Source organism: Canis lupus, chromosome 28 (genome assembly GCF_003254725.2).
Source record: "Canis lupus dingo isolate Sandy chromosome 28, ASM325472v2, whole genome shotgun sequence".
In the NCBI taxonomy this organism is placed as follows: domain Eukaryota; kingdom Metazoa; phylum Chordata; class Mammalia; order Carnivora; family Canidae; genus Canis; species Canis lupus.
This window is the reverse complement of record NC_064270.1, coordinates 38,928,508-38,955,223: the sequence shown is the minus strand read 5'-3', so window position 1 is coordinate 38,955,223 and position 26,716 is coordinate 38,928,508. Positions and strand designations below refer to the sequence as shown.

At 50.7% G+C, this 26,716-nt stretch overlaps 1 protein-coding gene and 1 long non-coding RNA gene across 9 annotated transcripts in view; both read right to left on the bottom strand.

Annotated features, from left to right (window-relative positions):
• Positions 1–7,255, bottom strand: part of LOC112672518 (uncharacterized) — a 60,024-nt gene extending 52,769 nt beyond the window's left edge. Inside the window, exons 1-5 of one of the 4 annotated variants that reach the window (XR_003144336.2) lie at positions 7,162–7,255; positions 4,902–4,991; positions 4,700–4,779; positions 2,001–2,236; positions 516–1,706 (exon numbers count right to left, since the gene is read on the bottom strand). This is a non-coding gene — a long non-coding RNA (uncharacterized LOC112672518). Of the gene's footprint in view, positions 1–515; positions 1,707–2,000; positions 2,237–4,699; positions 4,780–4,901; positions 4,992–7,161 lie in introns of those variants that run through there. The other 3 variants (XR_007406793.1, XR_007406794.1, XR_007406792.1) reach the window with 3 other exon arrangements.
• A 7,064-nt stretch (positions 7,256–14,319) lies between these two features.
• The window catches only part of GLRX3 (glutaredoxin 3), a 30,397-nt gene continuing 18,000 nt past the window's right edge, over positions 14,320–26,716 (bottom strand). For 4 of the 5 annotated variants that reach the window (XM_025467663.3, XM_025467667.3, XM_025467664.3 and 1 more), the window contains exons 5-11: positions 24,142–24,314; positions 23,848–23,909; positions 21,493–21,550; positions 19,777–19,829; positions 17,076–17,115; positions 16,890–16,982; positions 14,320–14,565 (exon numbers count right to left, since the gene is read on the bottom strand). In XM_025467663.3, the coding sequence (XP_025323448.1) occupies positions 14,515–14,565; positions 16,890–16,982; positions 17,076–17,115; positions 19,777–19,829; positions 21,493–21,550; positions 23,848–23,909; positions 24,142–24,314 (530 nt within the window). In that variant the 3' untranslated portion in view covers positions 14,320–14,514. Of the gene's footprint in view, positions 14,566–16,889; positions 17,003–17,075; positions 17,116–19,776; positions 19,830–21,492; positions 21,551–23,847; positions 23,910–24,141; positions 24,315–26,716 lie in introns of those variants that run through there. The other variant, XM_025467665.3, reaches the window with a different exon arrangement.

Below are 26,716 nucleotides of genomic sequence, written 5' to 3'. Positions count from 1 at the left end.
TCTGTCCCCGCCGCGCTTGTCTCTGCCTGGGACCACCCCCACCCCGCCCCAAGCCCTGGTCTGCCCCCCTTGCTCCTGCTCAGCCTGCACCCCCTTCGCTCCAGCGCACAGCTCCCCTCCCGCGGCCCTGACTCTCTGCCAGCACACTGCCTCCCTGTGGGTGACTCCAAAGCCTGGGCCGGGGACTGGGGCGGGGGGCAGGGAAGGAGGGAAGGGGGCCTCCTCCACACCCTTCCCGCCAGAGGCAGGGAGCAGGGCATCCCCACCCTGCCCCTGGGGAGCCTCATACCCGGGGTCCAGGGGGCAACCTCCCTCTACCCCCATCCCCGTGCTGGCCCCTCCTGCAGTCCCACCACCACCTGGGGAGACCGTGGGGCTCTCTGCACCCCCCCAGCCGGGGAGGAACCCATTGGGGAGCAGTGGTCTCATCTCCCTCTCCCAGTCCGCCTTCCACCTCCCCACCCACCTTCCCCCCTCCCCCCCTCCCCCCCCCCCCCCCCCCCCCCGTCCCCCAAACCAGGCTTTGTTCTGACCCCAACCCCATCTACCCTCGGGCTGGAGGGCTCCGCCCAGGGAGCAGAGGAGGCCGGTGTCCCCAGCACAGGAGTCCCCCAGAGGCAGCCACTGAAGTCAGACACCTGCTGGAAGGCGGGAGGAGATGCTGGGAGAGGTAAACAGGATTAACACCCAGGACAGCCTCGTGCTGATATGCAAATACCTCGGAAGCTGACAGGCCTCGAGGCCACAGCAACTAAAGCCTGATTAAAGCAAAGTGTGGCTGATTCCACCCTCCGTTGTCCCTGTAAATCCTCCCAGCCCGGCCTCTGACTTCTAACAGCTCTACAGTCTGAGTCCGGGGAAAGGCAAGGGCACTGCAGGGAGCCAGCTTCGAGAACGCGGCCCCCCTTGCTCTGGACGAAGCCCCCGGAGCTGGGCACGGAGGCCAGGACCCAACCCGGACGCGGGTCCCACAGCCGGGACGCCTCCCGTCACCGGGGCTGCCGGAAACACGGAGTAAAAGTTAGAGGGTGTGTTGAGCAGCGACCGGGTGACCACGTGAACGTTCACGCCAGGTCCAGGGAGGTGTGTCCCTACCCAGTGGGCGCAGCCGCTCACGGCCCGATGCCTCTTAGCTCCGCCGCGTGTGTCACACCACGTACCTGGACGTCAGGACACCCAGTCGCTCTCTCCGTGTCCTGCGACCCAGACAGACCGAGAGCTGCAGCGCGCCCGGGAGGGAGGAGAGACGTTGCTAGGACCGTCCAGGTGTCCCAGGAAACCTGCAGGCGAGACTCCCCCGCCCCACGTGCAGCCCGAGGACAAAACGGGACACGCTTCTCCGGGGGACCCACGGCCGCAAGAGGCACAGTCTCGACCGGTCACCCAACTGCTGTCCTTCTTACAATAGGTCTTGATCCACGTTTGGAATCAGGTATTCCCGTGTTTGCACAGGAAGCCAAACGTGCTCCCCGGGAACCTGTCAGTGAGCAGCTGGCGTCGATCTGTGTGTGGCCGCTGGTGCTTCCGAGAAGGACGTCCCGCGCCCGGGCTCCGAGGGCGGCCGAGCACCTGCACCTTCCCCGCGGCGTCCGCTCGGCGCGACAGACGCAACCGTCAGGTCATCGGTGTTCATGGAGGACCTGGAGGCGTCACCATCTCTTTCCCTACAGAATTGTCTTCTGGGTCGAGGGTCTCAGCCATAAACCCTAAAAAAGAAATCAGTTTTTACCTCCTAATAAAAGACTCTTGGTCCCTAGAGAAGAAAGCTCCATCGAATGTGACCGGGTCCCGCCCACAGAGGGAGTTTGGAGCAGACAGGGAATGTGGGGGGCTGGGGAGCTTCTTCTCCACTTCAGGGCCCATGAGGCCCCCCGGCCTGGGGAGGGGCAGCCTGGTGAGCATCAGCGGGAGCCGTTGCCCCCAGGAGGGCAGGCCCAGACGCCCCAAAGGCCTCCCTCAGTCTGGAGCCTCCGGGGGGGTGGGTGGGGCCAGCTACTCACGGAGCTTGGCCTCGTCCACGGAGTGGGGAGCGGGTGCCCCATCGTGGCCCACATGCCCGCGGGTCCTCATAGGATCCTGTCACAGAGAACAGTCACTCCAGAGCAGGGGACGGACGCAGCATTCTGCAAGGTCATGCGCCAGCATCTCGGGGTCTCTCCTGGACCACACTCTGCTGGCGGCTGCAGACTCCGGCGGGAGCTCCTGCCCCAACTCTCATGCGCGCTCAGGTGCTGGCCTTCGCAAGGCATCCCGGGGGTGTTGACAGGAACACAAACGAGACACGTTGGAAACGGGCTTGTATCTGCACGCACTCGCACGCACATGCCTGTCCTCCCAGACACTGATGGGGACACCAGCGCCTGCTCTGTCTCTGTCGCTCAGCTGCTGCCCTAGGTCGGGAGGGCAGGTCCCACCTCTCCCCCCTGCAACCTGGCCCATGTCAATGCACCTTTGCAGCCCCCTAAGGGACACAGTCTGTCTCTACCCCTGGAACTGGGGCGGCTTTGCGGAGTAAAGGTCAGGCTACCAGCCTCCGCCTGGGCTCCAGAGGCGCCTACTTCCTCTCTTGGACGCTGCGACATGGCGAGAGCAAGCCCAGGCTGGCCAGGGGGAGGATGAGAGGCCCCACAGAGCCCAGCCGGGTCAGCCAGCCCCCAGCCCAGCCCACGCACCCCATGTATGTGAGACCCCTCCCGAACCCCCGTGGGTAGCAGACACACGAGGGCACAGACAGCCAGACAGAGGGAGTCAAGGGACAGGGTGCTGTTATTGTGGCCACAGACAGTTGATACAGGGGGTGACAAGAAACTTGTCCTATAGGGCAGCCCAGGTGGCTCAGCGGTTTAGTGCCGCCTGCAGCCCGGGGTGTGATCCTGGAGACCCGGGATCGAGTCCCATGTCGGGCTCCCTGCATGGAGCCTGCTTCTCCCTCTGCCTGGGTCTCTGCCTCTCTCTTTGCTCATGAATAAATAAAGAAAATCTTTAAAAAAAAAAGAAAGAAAGAAACTTGTCCTATTTACATGAAAGCATAACTAACACAGAGCACTCCCAGAAAGAAGTGAGTCCTATTAAATCGCCAGGCTGCACAGGGTGGCGTGGGCCTGGCTCCCCCACGCTGGAAACCGGAATCCTGCTGTGATCACCAGGTAAGTGCACCTGTCGGGGCGCAGCCTTGAAACGGAACCGGTGAGATGGGATCAAGGTTGGTGGGTCACATTGGCACTGACACGCTGTCCCCAAACTGCACGATGCCTCTCACGGGGAACAAGCTGAGGGCACCAGCATTCTTCTATGTTGTTTCTTACAGCTGCGTGGGAACCTACGACCAAGTTGTGTCGAAGCCCCACTGGCCAGCATGTGCACAACAGGCTGGAGCAGCCCCAACGGCACGCGGAGCCCGGGGAAGCTCCTGCGGGAGGCCAAACCCTGGGGACACAGAGGCCAGAAGAGTCAGAGGGCACGTGTGGACCCACGGGGGCCTCTGGGGACGGCAGGAGGTGGGCAGCCTGAAGAAGCGAGGATCCGGAGGGCGGTTGGGCTTTGGCAGCAGGGAAGAGGGAGGATGCCCAGCGTCTGCGCCGGGTGCCAGGGTGGATTGCCCCCAAAGCAGCAGAATCTTGTACAGAAATACACCAAACTTTTAACTTTGATAGGTCATTTGAGTTTGGGAACAAGTCTACTTTGCCAAAATGAGTCTTCCCTCTTTAATTAAAATCCTTTATTAACTGCCAAGCTAATACCATCCCCCAAAACAGACAAGATAATGAGCCCACATCCAACAGCCCAGGCGGGATGCAGTCCAAGCAGGCGGGGGTGAGGGATGAGAGCTGGTGGGGGTGCTCGGGAGAGGGGGCCGGGCCCCCAAGGACACGCCTCCCCTTGGCTGTGAGTGTGGCTCCAAACCAAGGACGGCAGTCCCATTTGGGGCACAAACTGTGGATGTGTCTGAAGATCCCTGAGGGACACACAGGGCCCAGGTGTCCTCCCGCCCACAACTTTGCAAAGTCACATTTTCCTGGATGGCCCCCATACTGCTGGCCAGTGGAAGACTGTGTGCATGCCCGATGGAGGCCTTCTGGGAACACAGGGCCCTGGTCCAGCAGGTCTGAGACTTGCTCTTGGTCTGGGCCAGGCTGAGCAAGAGCACTGAATATGGCAGGTTTGTGCTGCCGGCGGGAGCTGGGCCTGCGCCCCAGGAGCCCTGGACGTAACCTCAGACAGGGAGCGAGGTCAGAGAGAAGGGGTAGAAACACCCAGGTGGCCACCCGTCCAGGCTTGGTCCTCCCCAGCACAGGGCCATGGGGTCAGTGACTGCCCACCTGCCTGCTCCGGGCCCCCAGTGATGGCCCTAACCCCATTTCTTTCACTTCATTTGAAATAGTCCAAACAGACAAGAACAGAGACCCATATCACAAAAGCCATGTCTACACCACCAGCCTTACCCAACCTTAAAACCGTATCTCTCCTACCTTTATGTCTAAACTAAATACCCATAAGTCCACACTGACGATACACAAGTGACTGGACAAATAGACAAATGGAAAGAAGGGGAAAATGTCCCAAAATTTCCACGTAGAAGAATTCCAAGCAATGCATTAAATACTCCCCCTGAAGATGCCCCCTTAAGTGTGGGTGCGTGGTGACTCCCTTCCAAAGACCACAGTGGGACCCACGGGGGCTGGACTCAGCATCTCCACACCTGATGCGAACGTGACCTGAGCCAGGTGATCAAGGTGAAGGTCAGCAGCGGCGAGCCACGTTGACAGTATGGATCCTCTGCTAGGATGTGAGGAGGGGCACACTTTACCTCCGGGACTTCCTCCCCCAAACCCACCGCCCCAATCTAATCACGACAAGCCCTCAGACAAACCCCGATTTTGGAGCGACATCTTCTGAAATACCTGGCCAGACTCTGGAGACTGTCGAGGTCATCAGAACAAGGCCAGCCTGAGAGGTCGCCGGGGACATGACAAGCAAGCGCTGTATGGGATCTGGGGGCAGAAGGGGACAGAAGGTGAGACCTAAGGGACTCTGAGAAAGTGCGGGCTTCAGCTGATGATGCTGTAGCAACACGAGCTCATTGGTTATTCGAAACGGACCCCAGGGAGGTCGGATGCTCCAACAGGGGACACCTGCCGTCCACCTGCTCAGTGTTTCCCTAAATCTGAACCTAGTCTAGGAAACAAATCTTGATTTTAAAATCTAAGCTCAGGGGGATCCCTGGGTGGCTCAGTGGTTTAGCACCTGTCTTTGGCCCAGGGTGTGATCCTGGAGACCTGGGATCAAGTCCCATGTCGGGCTCCCTGCATGGAGCCTGCTTCTCCCTCTGCCTGTGTCTCTGCCTCTTTCTCTGTGTCTCTCTGTGTGTGTGTGTGTCTCTCATGAATAACTAAATAAAAATATTAAAAAACAAATAAAATAAAATAAAATAAAATAAAATAAAATAAAATAAAATAATAAAATCTAAGCTCAAACGGTGTCCACCTCCCCAGGGCCCCTTGGTGCACCTCTGACATTGAAGGTCTGCTGGGCCCACCTCAAGGTGGCCGGGGCGGAGACAGCTGCGGGGCTGGGGGAGGCGCTGTCCTGTGTGTCCTGAGCACCCACACCATCCCCTTGCACCGCCGGGAGAGAGGGGCAGGTTTCTTCCCAGGGAAGTGTTCTTAGGGATTTGGCATCTACCTAGGGAGATAAGCCTCTAGGAGTGGACACCTCCCCTTCTCCCTTTTCAGCTCTGATTTTGTTTCCTAACCAAAAATGGGAAAAACCCCCAAACCAATGAGAGGAGTTGGGAATTCTGTGCAACAAGGAACTCAGGATATGTCAAGACCAGCTCAAGGGTGCAGCTGTAGGGTTGGAGCTGGGGTCCCCATCCAGGATTGTGTGTCTCAAGGCCGCGGCCCCTGCTGCCGTGGGGCTCCCCAGTGAGAGTGCACAATCACACGGCCTTACTGCGTGGTGGGGAGTGCGGGCTGCTCTCCCTGGGGCGGCCCCTCTGCCGGCGTCAGGACAGGTGACCCTCCCTCCCGCTGCACCAGGTGACTCCAGAGGGGCCCTTAGCGGGCCGGGGCGGGGACCGGCGGGGACGCCGAGGACCCTGGACCCTGCGCTCAGCCCAGGTCCCCAGGTGCCGCACCTGCACGCCCCCCCCCACCCCCAGGACGGTGGCGCCACGCAGCCGGCAGCAGGACGAGGTCTGCGCCCGCCCGCCCTGACCCCCAAGGCCCCAGGGCCCGGGAGGGAAGACGAGGCCGCCGGGGTGTGAGGACGCAGCCCTAATGCAGGGAGGCCCGGCCGGACCCCGCGAGCCACAGACACCTCCGCACAGGTGCGCGGGGCGCGCTCTCGGGACGCTAGGGGGGCGCCGGCCCGACCCCCCAGGCGCGCTCACGGCTCCGCGCTCACGGCTCTAGGCTCACGGCTCTAGGCTCACGGCTGCGCGCTCATGGCCCTGCGCGGCCACGGCTCTGCGCGGTCACGACTGCGCGCTCACAGCTCTGCGCGTTCACGGCTCTGCGCGGTCACGACTGCGCGCTCACAGCTCTGCGCGTTCACGGCTCTGCGCGCTCACGACTGCGCGGTCACGGCTCTGCGCGCTCACGGCTCCGCGCGGTCACGGCTCTGCGCGGTCACGGCTGCGCGTTCACAGCCCTGCGCGCTCACGGCTCTAGGCTCACGGCTGCGCGCTCACGGCTCTGCCCGCTCACGGCTCTGCGCGCTCACGGCTCTGCGCGCTCACGGCTCTAGGCTCACGGCTGCGCGCTCGGGCTCGGCGGGCCAGCTCCTGTGCGCTCCCGGTCCTCGCGCGCCCCCTGGTGCCGGCGGCCTCCCTGCGGCGGCGCGGGCCGATCCGGAGCGCGGTGTGCAGCGCCCCCGCGTGGACACGTGCCGCCCCGCCCGCCCGGGCCCCTGGGGTCCGAGCTCGAGCTCGCGCCGACCGCTCCGACGGGCGGCGCCGGGGGCGGGAGAGGCCGTGGAGGGACCTTCTCCGCGTCCCCGGTCCCTCCGAGGTCCCCCGGCCCTGCCGCCGCGGGGGCGGGAAAGCTCAGCAGCAGCGCCCGCCGTCACCCGCCCGGGGCTGGAGGCCGCGGCGCCCCCGAGACCCTGCGGCCGCGGACGGGCCCACCCGGGACCCGCCAGGAGGGGGCGCACGGGCCTTACCTCGCGGAGGGGCTCGCACCGGGCCGGGCCCCCGCAAAGTTGGCGCTTCTGGCCCGAGCCCGGGGGGCGGGAGCCCAGAGCCTGCGCACTCCCTACCCGCGCGGCCGAGCCTGCGCACCAGCTGCGCCTGGGCCTGGGGCGCGCACCTGTGCGGGGGGCACCTTGCGGGGGGCACCTGTGCGGGGGGGGAGCACCTGTGCGGAGGACACCTGTGCGGGGGGGAACCTGTACGCGGGGGGCACCTGTGCGGGGGGCACCTGTGCGGGGGGGGGGGCACCTGTGCGCGGGGGCACCTGTACGCGGGGCACCTGTGAGGGGGACACCTGTGCGGGGGGCACCTGTGCGGGGGGGGGCACCTGTGTGGGGGGACACCTGTACGCGGGGCACCTGTGCGGAGGGCACCGGTGCGGGGGGCACCTGTGTGGGGAGGCACCTGTGCACGGGGCACCTTGCGGGGGACACCTTGCAGGGGGGCACCTGTACACGGGGCACCTGTGCGGGGGGCACCTGTGTGCGGGGCACCTTGCGGGGGCGCACCTGTGCGGGGGTGCACCTGTGCGGAGGGCACCTCTGCGGGGGGGGGGGCACCTCTACAGGAGGCACCTGTGTGGGGGACACCTTGCAGGGGGGCACCTATGCGGGGGACACCTGTGCAGAGGGCACCTGTGCAGGGGGCACCTGAGGCCAGAGCGGGAGGCAGACCCCACGGCCAGCCCCACAATGACCGGACTCAGCTCAAACGCTGTCCCCCAGGTGGCCAACTGGCTGCATCCGTCAAGATCAGGGGACGGCGTCATGGCACCGTTTCTCCCACTTCATTCAGAGCTTTTTTTTTTTTTTAATTGGAGTTCAATGTGCCGACATATAGCATATCACCCAGTGCTCATCCTCAGTGCCCGTCACCCAGTCACCCCACCACCCGCCCACCTCCCCCTCCACTGCCCCTTGTTTGTTTCCCAGAGTTAGGGGTTGCTCATGGTTTGTCTCCCTGATATTTTCACTCATTTTCTCTCCTTTCCCCTTTATTCCCTTTCACTATTATTTATATTCCCCACATGAATGAGACCATATAATGTTTGTCCTTCTCCGACTGACTTACTTCGCTCAACGTCACACCCTCCAGTTCCATCCACGTCGAAGCACATGGTGGGTATTCGTCGTGTCTAACGGCCGAGGAATATCCCACCGTCCACATAGACCACAGCTTCTTGATCCATCATCTGTCGATGGGCACCGAGGCTCCTCCCACAGTGTGGCTACGGTGGACGTTGCTGCTGTGAACATCGGGGTGCAGGGGTCCCGGCGTTTCACTGCATCTGTATCTTTGGGGTAAATCCCCAGCAGTGCAATTGCTGGGTCGTAGGGCAGGTCCATTTTTACCTCTTTGAGGACCCTCCCCCCAGTTTCCCAGCGTGGCTGCCCCAGGTCACGTTCCCACCAGCAGTGCAGGAGGCTCCCCCTTCCCCACATCCTCGCCAACATGTGGTTTCCCGTCTTGTTAATTTCCCCCGTTCTCACTGGGGTGAGGTGGGATCTCAGTGTGGTTTGGATCTGTATTTCCCTGGTGGCCAGGGATGCGGAGCACGTTCCCATGTGCTTGGGGACCGTGTCTGTGTCTTCCTCGGTGAAAAGTCTGCTCGTGTCTTCTGCCCCTTTCATGACTGGACTGTTTGTTTCTTGGCTGTTGAGTTTAATAGGTCCTTTATGGATCTTGGATCCTAGCCCTTGATCTGATGTGTCATTTGCAAATCTCTTCCCCATTCTGCAGGTTGTCTTGTAGTTTTGTGGACTGTTTCTTTCGCTGTGCAGAAGCTTCTTATCTTGCTTGCACACAGGATTAGAGGGTCACTGCAGAGTCTGGCTGCTCCCGGGCGGCCCCAGGACACGACCCCTGTGACCCATCCCGGGACCTAGCAGCTCCCGCAGGAGGCAGGAAAGCCTTGCCCTGAGCAGCGGGGCTCCCTCTGACCACACCAGGGAACCCTGTGCCAAAGCCACCCCCACGAGGCCCAGGACCTCATCTCCGCCCTGAGCCCACTAGCTGGAGGATGACCACTCGCTGTGCCCCAGGCGGGCGCAGGCACGGCGCCTCGGCTGAACCCCGGCTCCCCCACTCTGCTTTCCCAACCTGCTTCCCTGGGACCTGGGTCCTCGCAGCGCCCGGCCTTCCGAGGGGGGCAATCCCGTGCTAACCAGTCCCCCCTCCCCCGCGGTGGGAGCAGCAGCCAGCCCTTGCCCCGACCTCCGATGCCAGCTCCGCCCGCATCCCACCCGGCCGCGCACGGGCCGCCCTCCGCCCTGCCCAGCGCCCCCGGCCCCCAGCTCAGGGAGGACGGGGCCGTTCAGAGTCGGGCGGGCGGTAGGCTGGACTGTGGAAGCAGAGGCCCCGGGGCCACATGCAGGGCTGCCTGGTACCGTGCGACCCGGGCCAGCGTCCGCGTCTGTAACACAGGGTTGACAGGGCCCACCACGCAGCGTGGGTGTGAGACCTCGTGGTTTATCGTGTCCGGTATTTCGGGCAGTGCCTGACACTCGCAGCGGTAAGTGTTGCGCTGAATCACCGACACAGGAATGCACGCGGAGGATGGAGAGGGGGTTACGCGTCCGCTTCTCTAGTGGACAGTGTGGATGGAGTTCGGAGAGGAGGATCCTTGGCAGGGCGGTGGTTGCGCTAAGCGGCTGAGAGCAGCTCTAGGGAAGGGCACCGGCCTCAGCGACCCATCCCCACGCCTGTCACTCCGCAGGTCCACAGCCCTGCAGTCAGCGCCCAGCCCTGCTCTCCCGCCCACGCTGGCCTCGTGCTCTGCCGCCTTGAAATCCTTTCCGACTCTGTCCTTGCACTTGGGTTGCGTAGGAGGAGCGTAGTGGGGTAATGGGGTGTGCGCGTGAAGACACGTGTAACACGCAGGGCCACTGTGCTCCCCGCCACCCCCCACAGCATTCCTGACGCCCCGATGCCCAGGAGGGAGGCCAGGGGGACTCGGAGCGAGCCCAGGTGTGCAGGTCACCCTACCGTCGAGCAGCAGCAAGCACGTGGCCCCGAGCAACCGTGTTTTCCCTTCAAACCAGAACTCGCTCCGTGCACAGAGGGAAGCAAGGGAAACCTGTCTCTAGAACTACCCAGTCCAGTGAATGAGGCATCAGTTATTTCAACTTCTATCCATTCCCAGAACCCAACATCTGAAACACACATATAAAGGAGTTTGTCTGCAAAGAACCAAGTTACTTTTTTTTTTTTTTTAGATTTTAATTTATTCATGAGAGAGAGAGGCAGAGACACAGGCAGAGGGAGAAGCAGGCTCCATGCAGGGAGCCCAACGCAGGACTCGATCCCGGGACCCCAGGGTCACACCCTGAGCCAAAGACAGATGCTCAACTACTGAGCCACCCAGGTGCCGAGAACCAAATTACTTTTACTTAGGAAAAAGGAGTTTGGGTTTTGGTAACAAGTACTAATTGTCAAATTTAAGAAAACAGATTTTAATTAAAAATTAAATCAAAAATTGTTTCATATTTCAATTTTAAGCCTTTACCTTCTCCATCTGTATGACGCTTTCCAAGGAGATGAGGGATGATGACCTAAGTCAGGAGCTTCCAATGGACTGCAGTTGTTTTACTGATCAATTAAGCTTCATATGACTAGTATAACTAGTTTTAAGTTATTAAAATGAGATTTTCAAGTTATGAAAGCATACTATTTTTTAAAAATCAATCTCAAAAAACCAAAAAACATTTAAAAAATCTATCTCAATTTCCAACTCCTCAATATGATTTTTGCGGATTGAAAATGGAAAATCATGGTTTTCATCCTTTTTGAGCACGTCAGCCATCAGTCAAGACGGATGGGACCAGCAGTTCCTGGCGGAGGCCAGCACCTCATGGCTCCACACGCCTCAGCTGGCCCACGGGACATGGAACCGTCTAAGCTGTCACGTGGGCAGAGCCAACCCTCCATCCTGTTCTCTTCGCGAGGCCTCCTTCAACCCTCGGACCTGGAGTCACCTGGTGCAGCGTGAGAGAGGGTCACCTGTCCTGACGCCGGCAGAGGGGCAGCCCCAGGGAGAGCAGCCCGCACTCCTCACCACGCACGTAAGGCAGTGTGATTGTGCACTCTCACTGGGGAGCCCCACGGCAGCAGGGGACCTCGGCCTTGAGACACACAATCCTGGATGGGGACCCCAGCTCCAATCCTACAGCTGCACCCTTGAGCTGGTCTTGACATATCCTGAGTTCCTTGTTGCACAGAATTCCCAACTCCTCTCATTGGTTTGGGGGTTTTTCCCATTTTTGGTTAGGAAACAAAATCAGAGCTGAAAAGGGAGAAGGGGAGGTGTCCATTCCTAGAGGCTTATCTCCCTAGGTAGATGCCAAATCCCTAAGAACACTTCCCTGGGAAGAAACTTAACTCTAGCCTGGACACACAAGTGAAGAGGAGTTACTGCCTTCCTCTGGGCCTTTCTGGAAGGGCAGTCTTGATGATGCGGCTCAAGAGGCCAGTCACAAGGCCAGCTGTCCCTTGCACCTTGCAGATGTAACCGCCTGCCAAAGCCCTTTGGGGCCCCACGATGAGCTCCATTTTACAGAGAGACAAAAGCACAGGGAGGCAGCTAACAGGCAGAGCTGGGGTTGCAGAGGGCCCTGCTCCCCAAAAGCTTATCAGCGCTCCTCCAACTGCAGTGCAGCTCAGCCCTGCGACCCACACACATACCCCTACTCCCTCTGAAACATCCAAATTCACTAAAACCCTCCCACAGCACCTGCCTGGAGTCTCTCCCAACAAAGCCTGGACAGGGCAACATCCCAATGACACGGTCACTTACCTTGTGGGCTCAACCATCTCTCAAGCACTGGGAGTAACCTTCCCTAGGATCTATAGATCGGAGAGAGGATTTCGATTTTGACAAAACTGGGACGCCTGGGTAGCTCAGTGGTTTAGCAACTGCCTTTGGCCCAGGGCGTGATCCTGGAGTCCTGGGATCAAGTCCCACATCAGGCTCCCTGCATGGAGCTAGCTACTCCCTCTGCCTGTGTCTCTGCCTCTCTTACACTCTGTGTCTCTCATGAATAAATAAATAAAAATCTTTTTTAAAAATGACATAACATTACTATAAGGGTAGTCTCCATTTTCATTAGAAAATTAGACCTGGGACTGCCTACAGAACTTGGAAGTTCAGTGGGGCCCAAGAATCACTTGCCTTGCTCATAAAGTATACCTTAATAAAATCAGGTTAGGAATACCTAAACCAGTTTGTAGGAACGAGATCCCTGACCTTCCCAGTGTCTAGCTGGAAACACCTATTAGAAATATGCACACTGCCACTCCAACATTCCTGGAGCCGATGAAGCCAACCATTTACAGAATTTAACCAAGTGACAACTCCCCAAATACTGAACACTCACCCTAACTCAAACTGTGATGCTCAACCAAGGATGACACCACTCAAGTCTTGCATCATGCAAGATTCACCTGCAGGAAGGGAAGGTCATCCTACAATGTGTGAGCATTTATGTTATCAGAACCACCATCCTAGGCCAGAACGGTGGTTCCCAAATTGGAGATGGGCATTTGCTAAAATGTATGCATTGTATTTATTTAAATATGCATTAGGGAAAAAAATGAGCTTATCAAATCTGTGATAACAAAGATATTCTTGCTTAGGGTAAGGTGAAGCTAAAAGCTGACCTGTTGGCAGGTGGCGCTTGCAGACAGAACGAAAGTCACGAAAGCACTATGCGATGCTTTCAGCATGGGACACAAGATACGAGAAAATTATGCACTGTTGTTCTTCCGTGGTTCATGGCATCCCCAACACCAACGGCTTAATAGTTTGTTACAATTCCATTTCCATCTACATTTTAAAGGTTTCACTTATGCAATGATTTGTTTTAAATGGAAAAAAGAAATTCATGGGCCAGTGCCCAAAGAAGCCCCCTCTAATTACACACACTGGCAAGGAAAGCCATCATGACGGCATCCTCCTCTGACAGGATGTGAGAAGGCCATGTCCACCTTTGGGATTTTGCAGACTCCCCCACCACCTTTTTTTTTTTTTTTTTCTTTTTATGATAGTCACACAGAGAGAGAGAGAGAGAGAGGCAGAGACACAGGCAGAGGGAGAAGCAGGCTCCATGCACCGGGAGCCCGACGTGGGATTCAACCCCGGGTCTCCAGGATCGCGCCCTGGGCCAAAGGCAGGCGCCAAACCGCTGCGCCACCCAGGGATCCCCTCCCCTTTGTAACATACAACAGAAGTCAGCTCTCTCCTCCACACAATCCAATGGAACACAGGGACACCCAGGTGCTCGTGCCCCGGTGAGAGGCTAACTTCACTCTGGTTTCTTCTCATGGAAGCCGCTGACTTTTGCACCTCTTTCCTTACCACCTCCAGAATTTCTGTGGAGCCTCAACCACCCAAACCGGCAGACTGGGGAAATCTAATAAAGGGAACATGTGTCATGAGCACTGAAAAACGTCTAAGAGCCGTGGAGGCAAATCCAGCCACCACCTTAATTCATGCCCAAAGGTCTAATGAGCAACTATTCTGTAAATATGTGAGATTCAGGATCAAAACTCCTACTGAAATTGTCATGGACCTCAGGATGCTCTCAGCCTATTTAAGGGCTAAATCAGTGCTTTCAATATAATGATTAAAATAAATTGTGGTGCTTAACCCAAACTGACAGCCTCTCATGCCTCTGCCCCAGCCCCCCTTCTGCCCCAGCCTCCAGATCTTCTCCCTGTTGTGAAGCACATGAGGGTAGGAAAACACTCACGAGAACCCATCTTCCTCTGAGCTGCCGCTTGCCACCATGCCCCTGCTACCTTCTGAAATGAGTCTCCGAATCTGCAGAGCCCTATGTCGCTTCTGCAATCTCACCACGGCCATGTGCAGGGATGCTTTCAGAAACAAATTTTCAGATGAATTTTTCCAAGCTGTAAGGAGATCTTTGGCCATTGAGGGGAGCCACTGGTTTGGTCTATGAGCTGTTCTAACTACGATTATGCATTTCAGACGCCATCACTCTCCTTCTGCATCTTCTGAGCCTGCCTATTTCTCAGCTGCTTCATTCCCACATAGTATGAAAAGAAATTTAAAGTAGATTAATTACTATATATTTAACATCACTGTAAAGAAATGCAGCTTTTTTACACAAGTGTTTTTAATCGGATTTGAAGATGTTTATTGCATTGTGTTCGGTGAAAAACAAACAAAACATACATGAATTTAGCACGAGCTTGTGGAATACACCGACTCTAACTGGGTGAGCAGCAGTCTCTGAAAACAGAGTCGTGAGCGTCCCCACCATGACGAAGTGTTTCCTGTAACAGTTGGGCACTGAGCATAACAGTCCCTAGTTCTCCCCTTTCAGCACCGGCAGCAGCTCACCATTGTCTTTCAGTTCCTAACAACAAAAACAGAAAGCAAAAATAACACGTATAGGTAAAGTCAAAAAAATGGAAGGGTCCAAACCATCTCAGATTGCATCCAAATCCGAGAGCCTGTGTGTTGGATTGAAACTCCAGTCTACCAACACACGGAAACCAAATACCACACCATAAAAACTGAGCATGCCATCAGATTACAAAATTGAAGGTAGAAGGCACTCAAAAACCAACAGATCGTTCAGCATTAACGCACAAGGCAATCCGAGCAACCCGATGACTCCTTCTATTTAAACAACAGCAGTAAATAGGGGACAATGGTGAGTGGTGTGCAAACACAAATGTGGAAGAAAGCAGCAATGGGATGTTCAAGTCCACTCAAGTGCAATACACATGACACCTACAGGCCCAAGGGTGGCACACAGGCATCACGGTGCCAACCCAAGCTGGAAAGGCTACAGTACTAGTACAAAGTGTATGTGAAAAGGCCAAAAACCACTTTAAAAAGATATAAAAATCCAGAAATATTTTCTGCTATCTTTCAGATTCAGAATTTGGAACACAGCTATCCAATTTAAAATGTGACAATAAATGGAAAATGAGACTTTCTAGCTTGAGATAAACATTTCATTTGATGCAAATTTTCAGGTCATTAGTAAGCAGCATGAATATCAATCTTTATAATAAAGCCACTAAAATCCATTTGGCTCCTCTCTGGTTAAACCCTAACAGGTGTGATTCTGTCACACAAATCCAGATTAACACCCGGCGAGGTCTAGAGCTCTCCTACCATCACCCATTAGCAAGCAGACATCCTACTGCACTAAAGGAGCAGACAGGGTGTTTCTGAGCCCATGACCCGGAGCGCAGGCGGCCAGGAGAGGCCCGCCGCCCGCAGGCAGAACCTGGACTCCACAGCTGTGACACCACTTCTCTAGCTCGGGGTCCCCTCATCTCAGGGCTGGGCGGATGGCCTAAGCACGAAGGTACACGGTGGGAACGCCGTGCGACCCTCCTAACCGGCACTGCAGCTAATGAAAGCTCACCTGATCCAAACATCCTCACTCTGCACAAATACTCTGCACCAGTGAACTGGGCACGGAGTACTATTCATCAGCCGCTTTTTCTCACGACACTAGATTGGCGGAGTCGTTGAATACTGGGTGACTCCTTTATTCAACCGTTCGACAAAAAATACCCTCAATGCTCCTAAAGGCCAGCCAGAACTCATTCAAGTAGAACATCACTGATGTTTCCAGGGGACGAAAGATGAAGAGCTCAGTTCTGCAAGAAACAGCCCAAAGGGGCAAAACCGAAGAACTGTACCCAGCTATCCTCTCAGGGGAAGATGTTACCAGTATCGCAAATTTCCACATGTGTGTTTAGCAGGTGAACAGCAAGAGTCCTATAACATCCTGTTACAGACCTAAAGAAGTGGCCCATGAAGCTCAGCTTTAGAATTAAATGAGATTTATTGATCGTTATCTTCCCAAGAGTTAGCAATGGCTAAGGTACAGGCGATAAAACACTCAGACAACAACAGGCTCGGGAGTATCTGGGGTTTGAAGACTGTCTGTGTCTTAAACAAATAAAAAGTATATATAACATAACAAATGCAGACGTGTTTCTGTTGCTTCAGGGCTATTCGAGAGCTACTATGTTAAACCTTTTTTTCTTCTCCAAGAATCAGGCCAGTTTACTAGGAAAAATGCCTCACTCACTGTGTTACAAAGTGTGATGTCAAGTGGGGAACACAGGCAGCAGGAGTTACAACCACAGGCTGCGCAGCCTGTGCTGACAAAGCGTCCTGGCGCACAGGGCCGATGTCACTCACCCTTGGGCTGGAGTCCTCTCTCATTACAAAAACAGGAGTTAAAACTTCTTTTAAAACAGAACTAGAAGCAGTTACCTACTACTTATTTTCCACTTATAACGTCAGACATCTGACCTCAGAGAAAGTTCTCTAACCAGTACCACAGACACAGAAATGGTAACATGGGGTCAGAAGTGATAGGAGGCCAGGAAGGAAAAGAATCAAGGAAGTCCCACAGTCACTGTTCAATACAAAATTATAATTTCTTTTTTTTTTTTTTTTTTAAGATTTTATTTACCTGACAGAGAGAGAAAGCACATAAGCGGGGGTAGGAGTACAGAGGGAGAGAGAGAAGCAGAATCCCCTCAGAGCAGGGAGCCCGACACAGGACTCCATCCCAGGACCCTGAGGTCATGACCTAAGCCAAAGGCAGACACTTCACCAACTGAGCCCCAGGTTCCCCTAAAATTATAATTTTTGAACATACCAATATTTTCCATCTTTAAGGTACCCGATAAACTCCAACCTTACCTTAACAATATCCAGACCTCCAACAAGCTCCCCTTTCACATAGAGCTGAGGGTACGTGGGCCAATTGGAGTAGGTTTTTAATCCCTGCCGGACCTATGGAAACAACAGGAACTCTGAAACCTTACTATTGGACCCTAATGAGTAAACTAAAGACAAAGGTCAAGAAACATAAAACACAGAACTTACTTCTTCATCCTCCAATATATCGAATGTCTCATATTCGACACTATAAAAAGGAGAAAACATTTTAATAGGAAATGGTTTTATTAAACAAAAATTGTAAAACCTACTTGGTGTTTTAAAAATTGTCAAGAAAAACAAACTGGTTGCTACTGACATTTACTGTGGAAAATGGACATGACTTTACTTCTCAATCTGCTGGTACCACACAGAACAATTCAGCCCAAGACACAAACATATCTGGATTTTTCTCTACAACACTGGGTTAGACAGGGACTAGCAAACTTCTTCTGAACAGGCAAGACAGTAAACATGTAGACTCTGTAGGCCACAGTCTGCTGCAGCTGCTCTACTGGGCTACATAGCACAGCAGCAGCCTGACAAGGAAGACAGTGGGTGAGGCTATGTGCCAGTAAAACTTTACTGACAGAAGTAGGTGGCAGCTGCAGTGTGCCAACCCCCAGGTTAGACTTGTACCCAAAGTTTACACAAGTCTATCCTTAACACAGCACAGCATTTCCAGCCCTCATCCCTGGGGCTGCTGCTTCTGACCTAGTGGAAGCTGCTCAGGAAGCAGAAGGGAACAGCTCTGATGCCCATGGACACCCATGGCTGGCCCAGAGGCTCACCAGCCAGGACAACTGCACTGCCAACAAATGCTACCTTATGGAGGTGTGCTTTCTCACATGAAAACAAACTTATTTCAGAACACACATGCTGTTGTCAATATGTGTACACAGGAAGAGTGGTACGGCTGGATGCTGAATAATCAATACCACTTGTATAATGAATGCAAAATCATTCACTGCTGCACGGAAACCCAACCATATCTGCTGGGAAGGATGCCACTATCAGGTGGTCAAGGAAGGAGTATGAATGTAGGACTCCCACAGGGACACTGGGTGTATGTGCGGTCCCAAAAACTGGCCAAAGAGAATGCCACATATAAAAAATAAACTTTGGTTTCTATAAAACCAAAACCACTATCGTAGGGAAATCTTCACTTAGTAGACAAGTTTCCAAGAAAACTGTCCATGCTACAGAAAACAGTAAAAAAAAAAAAAAAAAATGACAGGATAATTCAGCACCAAGTACCAAAACAGGAATATCTGAAAGAGCAAAAGAAGATTAAAACAAAAAGATCCAATGGAACTCTCCCTTCAGACTGAAGTAAAGGAGGCAGATCCCAACCTGAACAGTGTGATGAAAATAATGAGTTACAGAACAACCTCCGAGGGGGTTCCAAAGGGGGCCCAGGCCCACACGTCCATAGATGTGTGAATGTCGTCATGATCGCCAAGGCATCTCCTAAGAGTTCCTTGTAAAAAAGGTTTCTTCAAACACCTCAATGTACAATCCATACACAGCCCCTCCAGGCACGAGTCACAGGGCCAGGAAGGAAAAGTAAGTGTAAGAGTGCAGGGGGCAGGAATAAAAAGCCAGGAGCTTCTTCTCCACAGACTGATAGCTCTTAGCAAGATGATGTTCTGTTCAAGCTAAAGAGGCCCTGCTCATGGCAGAGCCGACTGTGAAGGAAGCCTGCAGCTGGGAGCACTCCATCTGTCCCCAAAGCCGCCTCTCTGCTCTGGGATAACCAGGACTTGCAAATCCAAACAGCATCAGGCAGATACGGGATAGAGGTAAAGTTACAGAGACATTCCACCAAACACATGAGCTGAAATGAAATGGCCCAATGCTGTCGTACCATCACAACCTTGCGGAGGGACACGCCAAGGGGACACACTTTCATTAGGGATAGGTGAACTACGTGTATCATGCCAGGGAGCTGTCACAGAGGGAAGACGGAGAAAGGGGGCTGTAGTAACTGATGGCCAGAAACCAGCCATCTCCCATATGTCCTCAGGCACAGTGAGGAAGGGGCAGCCTAGAGGCCAAACGACAAAAGACTCTCTAGACTCTCTCCTCTGTAAAATGTCACAAGCTTCTTTTGAAGAAATCAATCATTTTGCTTTTTATGTCCCTAGAGTGATATTTAACATGTACTACTCAACTGACTACTTTCAACCCTGCCTGTGAATATCTAAATATTTCAAAACATTACCTTTCCCATAACTTCATAGGTTTAGTTAATCTATTTCAAACTATGGCTAAAATACTTACAATATTAAAAAAAAAAAAAAAAAAAGCTATCATGAGATAATAAGGGGAAAAAAGCCAAAACATTTGATAAATTCTATACAATATGGAGTTTTGAGGAAAAAAAAAAAGTTTTTGTTTTTACTCAGAAAAATCAACGCAATTTTCTTAGCTGGCAGCGTCATCACTGACAAGATTAAAACCATGAACACAGCAATTTAATTCACCCCGCTTCTCAGATGCACATAACGCCCTTCACATGTGCTTTATCCATCTCATAAACTATTTAGAATCAAAAAATTTTTTTAAGGAAAATTAAAAACCTGTGATATACTTTCCCTAAAATATCTTTGTGTGTGTTAAGGACTTTCCTCTGGGAAAGTAGACAAATAGTTATTTCAATGAACCCCTTTATGTTATGAGCTTCTTTATGTTACCAATCCGTTGACACTGGCCAGAAAATCCTATTACCATCAAAGTTAAAGCATTCACAAAAAACCTGTAGCAAAAGTAAATAAAAACATGGATACAGTGGTAACAACTGAGAGGCATCAATGGCAATACTGAAAAGTCAAATTTCTTACACTATTTGAAAACAAGATTTACGTACCCGGTACTATTGAGTATTTCCAGAATTTGTTTGCTGAATCCACATTTTGCTTCCTAAATTTAGGGGGAAAAATGCAATAATGAGTGAAGATGTATTATATTTTCCACTCAGCCTACTGGCATGGTCCCATGGAATGTTTGTCACGGGGACAGCACACTTTAGGCTCTAACCACCAGAGAGGGCATGAGCCCTGGAACCTTAGTCTCTGGTCAAAGGTTCCCCTGAGTGGAACCCTGATGCTTTACCGAGTTCGGGTCTTGATCTCCATTTCACTCCTACAGATGACCTCACCTCACTTAACCTTTTTGCAGTGATTAGGATCATCATCTTCCTGTTGCCAACTAGGTGGTCACTCCCATTTTAAAAAATTTATCTTTACATTACAGAGTACCAGACTTTTTTTTAATTTTTTTGAGGCGATGACACTGTTAGACGTTTCTATCAGGCCCCAAATCCCAGCAATCCAGTGGAAAAGACTAGGTACCACACAAACTTAACAGCACGAATGATTCTGCTCCCAAGACATATATAAACTGGCTGGGCTCCTAGAAAAATTTGTGTTTTAAAAATAAAAATCTGTTTTAAATAATCACCAACAAAATATAAATAGAAACTATATCACAACTGGGAAGTATTCATTTCCTCTATTTTAATAAAACTGGTGAACTAGTCAAGGAATTTAGGTCCTAACCTAGTGATCCCAGTATGCAGATACCTTTATTACCAGTTTCCTAGTCATTACCTTCACCGTAACAGTTACACTGACCAGTTATATTAACTAGTTAGTTTCAGCATATCACTTGTATTAACTCTCACACTAGTTATTTATTCTCAACCTCATTCTCAAGGTGACTCTGTGAAGCACCCCATCCATTCATACATGGGCCAGTGAAGCCCGGGGAGGTTACGCAGGGGGCCCAAATGCCTGCACAGCGCCAGGACAACAGGGAATGTAAACGCGAGTCTCTCTGCCCCCTCAGCCTCGCCTCTCAGGGCTGTAGCCTCTGCTCTTCCAAAACAGGCCATGCTGTCCCACCTTGCCCGCCTCCACAGCTGGATGAGAATAAAGGCAGGTAACAGAACCTGGTGTCTGGAGATCTCCGTTCCAGTCCAAATACAAATGATCATCAGTTTTGCTCAAACTGTTGGTAGGAGTGATTTATCAAACCTGCTACTCAAAATGATGCACAACCAATATGTACCATCATCCAAAAAGCTACAGGAACCATCTCATTATAAATAAGAACTGCCAAACTGTTTTACTCATTCATCAAACTCATGCTGAACACACACGATGCCATGGGGTGTATTTCTCCATCGCTGACTTCTTAAAGGATGATCTAAGGCTGTGCACCCTGAGAGCTCTGGGGCTCCCTCTACTCGGGAAGTATTGGGACCAAACTGCCCATTACACGAGCCCACGGCCTCAGTCGGATGGGGACAGGATAGCAACTAACAGAACCAGGACAGAGTGAACAGTGTTGACCAAGTTTGGCAGCAGAAAGAAATGCACCCCACTGAGATGTTGATGATAAAGTCAAGCAAAATGTAGATTACTTTGTTTGATCTCCATAAGCACCAATTAAGGCCTGGATAACTTCCTGATGCCACCACAGCTTCATTAGCCACAGCTAGGAAGAAAGATTTAAGTGTCCCCTTGTTGAAGATGTTAACATCAAAAGAAATTACAAATAAAACCATTTTTGAGTTCTTTACCTGTTTGTTTCCTTTCATAAAGAGCATCACAGAAGCTTTATTTGTCAGTACTTTGAGCCTAAAGAGAGAAAATTGATATAAAATGGCTCAGCTCAATTATTAAACACCACTTTTGCTCCGCTTCAGGAGTAACATGCATATTTGAGGGATAGCAGGATGATAGTTCACAGCTCTGAGTGGCATTAAACAAGCAAATGCATTGACATTTTCCTTTATTTCATTCTCTCCCTGAGCCACCATAAAACACAATATGGCTTTTAAGGCAACGAATGTTCCTTTGAGTTGCAATTCAAGCCCATCAACTCACAGCACTAAAAAAATAATAATAACCAACTCAATAAGGAATTGTTCAAGAAGGGGCCTGTATACAGAGCCCACCCACAACTTCCAAAACCAGATCTTGTGTGCTGCCTTCTTTACCATGAGGTCGCACACAGCTCCACACTCCCCGATATCCATGAGGTCATGCTGGGAGGGGAACTGTCAAGTGCTGGAACACCAACCAACACCAGCTATTCAAATCAATTGCTCCCATACTAACTCTGTGCTTCCCATTTTCTACAAGCCTTCAAACCCCGTGCTCTAACTTGCTGTCAGGAGCATCTGCATATAGCCTGAAGTTCAGTCACCCATCTCAGGACAGTCCCCATCGGGACACGGGCTACCCAAGACCCTCTGAGCCCCATGGTGGTCAGTCACCCCATCTTCCTCCCACTGGTGTTGTGGGTCACTCTCACAGCTCAACACCTCCTCAGAGAACAAAGTTATCACAAATGAAACCCACAACTCACGCTCACAGCTATGTCACATCCCCTTTGGAGAGAGTACGCTGGGTTGATTCTCAGAAAAAGAAAAGAATATGGTGCTAATTGTCATCAGTCACCTAAAGTAACCCAACAATCTGGACCCAGAAAACCGAAACAAGTCCCTCTGTCCCACCCACAGAGACAATCGCCAGACCCAGGAACTCCAGCTCTGGCTCTATGCACTCTGGCAGCACTTTAAATGATTACACAAAACACAATGAATATATCTCTCTACAAGATCTCTCTGTAACCCTAGCCAGTTATCTTTGGTGTCTGAGGCCACAAGGAAATAGACACACCACATTAGGAAAAGAGAGATCTGATGAAGACAGAGACACAAACAACAGCAAGTGTAGTCAAGACAGAAAACTGGATTGAGAGCAGATGTAAGTACACACAAAGCCCAGCGAACTCCTGAGGCTATACAACCTCCACAAGCCACTCAGGTTATACAGCAAAGAATGCAACTGGGGGCACACCTGGGTGGCTCAGTCAGTGAGCATCCAACTCTTGGTCTCACTCAGGTCATGATCTCAGGGTCACAAAATCAAGCCCCGCATCAGGCTCTGCACTGGGTGTGGAGTGGGCTTGAGATCCTCTCCCCTCTACCCCTCCCCCAACCCTAAAAAAACACAACTGGGGACCTAGAGTCAACAAAGGTACTAGAAGCATCACTGTCCTATCAAAAAGGCAGGAAAGGATATAAATCTTTTGAGAAAATGTGGAACTTACAAGTCAGTATGACATATATGGGATACTATTTACTAATCAAGGATAAATAAATGAGCTATTTATTATTAAACACTTCAAGAGATTCTCAAAATGCTGAATGGTGATAAAATTACAAGAGGAAATTTCACCTCACAGACTCAAGCCCCAACTATGAATGGCTGATATGCTGATGTATTTCAAAATAAATTCTTTAAACCTCTACATTAATTCAAATTTATTACAATAAAAATCCCTTTAAGCCTCCCTACAGGCCAAAGTCCAAAATTTCCATAAGACAAAATCTTTAAAAGCTGATTGAGATCCTTCATAAAACAAAGACCAATTTCACAGCTCCAAAATCTCCTTGAATTCTAAGTTATCATGGTTAAAAAGACAGCGTGAAACCCTGAAGTGTTTACACATGTAACACACACATAGCCTGCACTCCTCACACTAGGCACCCCTCACACTCCGTACTCTGATGATGCCACGAACAGCGACTGCTTCTGAAACCTGAGGACCAGGACCACTGGATCCCAGCTCCGAAACACAGAGAAAGAAGTAAACTTGAGTTGTTCCACTGACACAATGACATTTCTATAAATAACGAAGAATATCCTCCACCTAATCTTTAATTTGGTGTAAAAATTTCTCCAGTGCAAATGAGACCTTCCCAAGTTTTCATGGCTAGTCTGACTGCAAACAACCTATTTATGACCTTGAGATACAAAAACAAATCCCCGACTTCTATATGGAAAAAGCAATGCAAAAACCAAGAATTATGAGATATACTTAAAGTAATAAATGGCAGACTATTTGAAACTTTGAATACACTTACCTTTCCTCTAATTTGGGAGCTTTAGGGCAAATTGTATCTAGTTCGTCGGATGCTTCCAGCTCCTGAAATAAACACATGTGTAAGTTTAAGAAAACATTCACAACAGAAATCTCCAGAATCATACAGTAATACAGAATATCAACAACCTCATCAGAAATAATTGGATCTATTCCAGGTTCATATTCATAAATACAAATATTCTTAAGGGATTTACACTCTAGATTCATTACTGCACTTAGAAAAGTGTGCTGTAAATGAAAATGCTTTACCAGATACAGACTTCTCAGTTCTAACCTTAATTATATCAAGTCCTCCTATAAGCTCTCCAGAAACGTAGAGCTGGGGATAGGTGGGCCAGTTGGAATAGGTTTTGAGGCCCTGGCGAACTTCTTCATCTGAGAAGATATCAAAACTGCTAAACTGAATATTATGTTTGTTAAGGATTTCCACCATCTGCTTGCTGAAACCTGTGTAAGAAAAAGAAAATCAAGAATTTAGCTTCTCTCTCTCATACCCATGATTTCAAATTCCTACACAGCGCACACTAGCTGCTGACCACAGGGTTTGCCTGTTTCACCCGTTAATTTGCACGCCGACACAGTATGTAAAGAGAAAAAATTGCAAGAACCCCTTATGTGACCTTGAACTATACCATGTGTTCAAGTATGGCTTAGTGTTTAACACACTTGTGAGTTTTTAAAAGTCTATGTATATTTGTCAATGCACTTCTTAATATTCAGGCATACTTTTTATCGTAGGATCAATAATGTTGGCCCAAAAACCCTGGCACCTACTCCACCCACCAGGGAGACCAAGAGCTGAGCCCTGAACTACCACCTCACCTCCCTGCACTTCCCCATCCATCAGGGGACTGACCTGGATGCCCCAGAGAGCCCCTCCCCAGTTATGCTGACTGTGACTCTCTAAGCATCACCACATCAGTTGTCAATAACCACTCCTTGCACACACTGGAAACCCGACTGTTTGGTTTCTGTTGCCCTTGTACTACTAAGTCCTGTGTGCCTGTTTTAGTACTTCCCAGTCTTTTACCATCTTTAATAGAATAAAACTCAAGAAGGAATGTGTTCTTGCAGTTGAAACTGGTACATTGAATTTCAAAGCTGTCTTGTCTGTTGTTATATAGGCACTGTCAACAGACCACCAGCGTTCTTTCTCATCTGGTACCATAACTTGACAGTCTCTTTTTAAAAACTATTTACATTCCCCAAAGTATGTAATGTGATTTTTTTTTTTTACTGCACTGTAGTGACACTCTTATGTTCCATGATTTTATTATACTTTTGTGACACATTTTTGTCCTGTACTTTTTTGACATCATTTTCTTATTATCACATTAGTACTGAAGAATAAGTGTATCAGTCTTTTATAAATCTATTAGTCTTGTCTGAAAAGAGGATATTTTTCTTTCCATAAGCTAATTCTTCCCAATTGTTTTTCAATACTTTGTACCAATCCACTCGTTCACGTTCCATCCTTCTTTTTAAAGGTAGTCAATAATTCACTGGAAAATTACCTATTCTTTAGGTGCAAAATTCCTGTAGGATTTCACAGCATCAGCAAGTATTTTGAAATAAAATCAAATCATAAAATTTAGTATAAGATTAATTGCAGGAATAGTCTTCACTTTGATGTCATGCAAAAGCACTTTTACTATTAAAACCTGGATGTATTACTGAGCTGCAGACATTTTTCAGATCCACAGTTTATTGAGATGAAGCACTGGTATTTATCTGTACAGCATATAAGTTGCTTTTCCTACAACTCAAGTGTTAAGTTCATGTACAGCCTGAAGTAAAACACTGATTCTGAAATTTTTTTCATTCATCTGGGAGTTCATTAGTAAACAGCTAACGGCTGATTGCTGATGGTTATTCTGTTGCCAATATATTAACTCATTTCTACTGTAACTGGCTGAGGAAAAGCTTTCTCTTAGCTTTAGGCAATTACATGCAGACTAGAAAGATTGATGGGTAATGTTTCGTTTTTAAGGGTTAAAGTGGCAGACTGGAAATGTTATGCTTAAGGATAAAAGAGTGAAAAGGCTTCCTTCCAATAACACAGTATTTACACACTTTTTTAAAGAAAAATGCATGCATGCAATAAAAATATTTACAAGTGGAAAAATCATGTTTAGCTGCCAGAGAACCAGTATTTCAGTCTGCAGTTGTCTGTATTCATGACAGGAGGCGTGAATAGTACACCTAACTGGGCCATTTCATCACTATCTAGTCACGATAAAACCCTGAAGCCCACTTTTGAACCTACAATGCTTGTGTCTGATCTAAAAAAGAAAACCCCATTCAGATGACTTTTACTGCAGAAGAAAGGTCTGTCCCATGGTTCAAATACCCTTTGCTTTGCTAAAAGCTTTGTTAACTGAAGTGGATACAAGAATTCCCAAATAACTTAATTAACCTGCATGTTCAAGGATTTAACATTCTGTTTAAAAAGATGTACATTTCGGTACTTCTTGAAAATCTGCCTAAAACATGAGAGCCCTCTCTTTCCTGTCCTCCTGAGGAACATAGAATAAGAATAATCTAATTCTTTGACAACTAACACCGTATCAACGTGTCAGGCTCATAATACACGACACATTTCTGCTGGTAGAACCCAAAAGTAAAAGCAATGAAGACGGGGTGTGAGGCACGCGAGAGTCAGGCAGAGACCCAGCCAGCTCCACAGCAGATCCTGATATGGCTTTCAAGGTTTCCTTAAGGGAAAATTTAAATGTCATTCATTCATGGTTTTTGATTAACTGAAAACAAGGTGGGGCCAGCTAACCAAAAATCACCATAGTCCTACTCCACAACGGTAGCCTAGCAGGGGTACTGGGTGCTCCTGACGG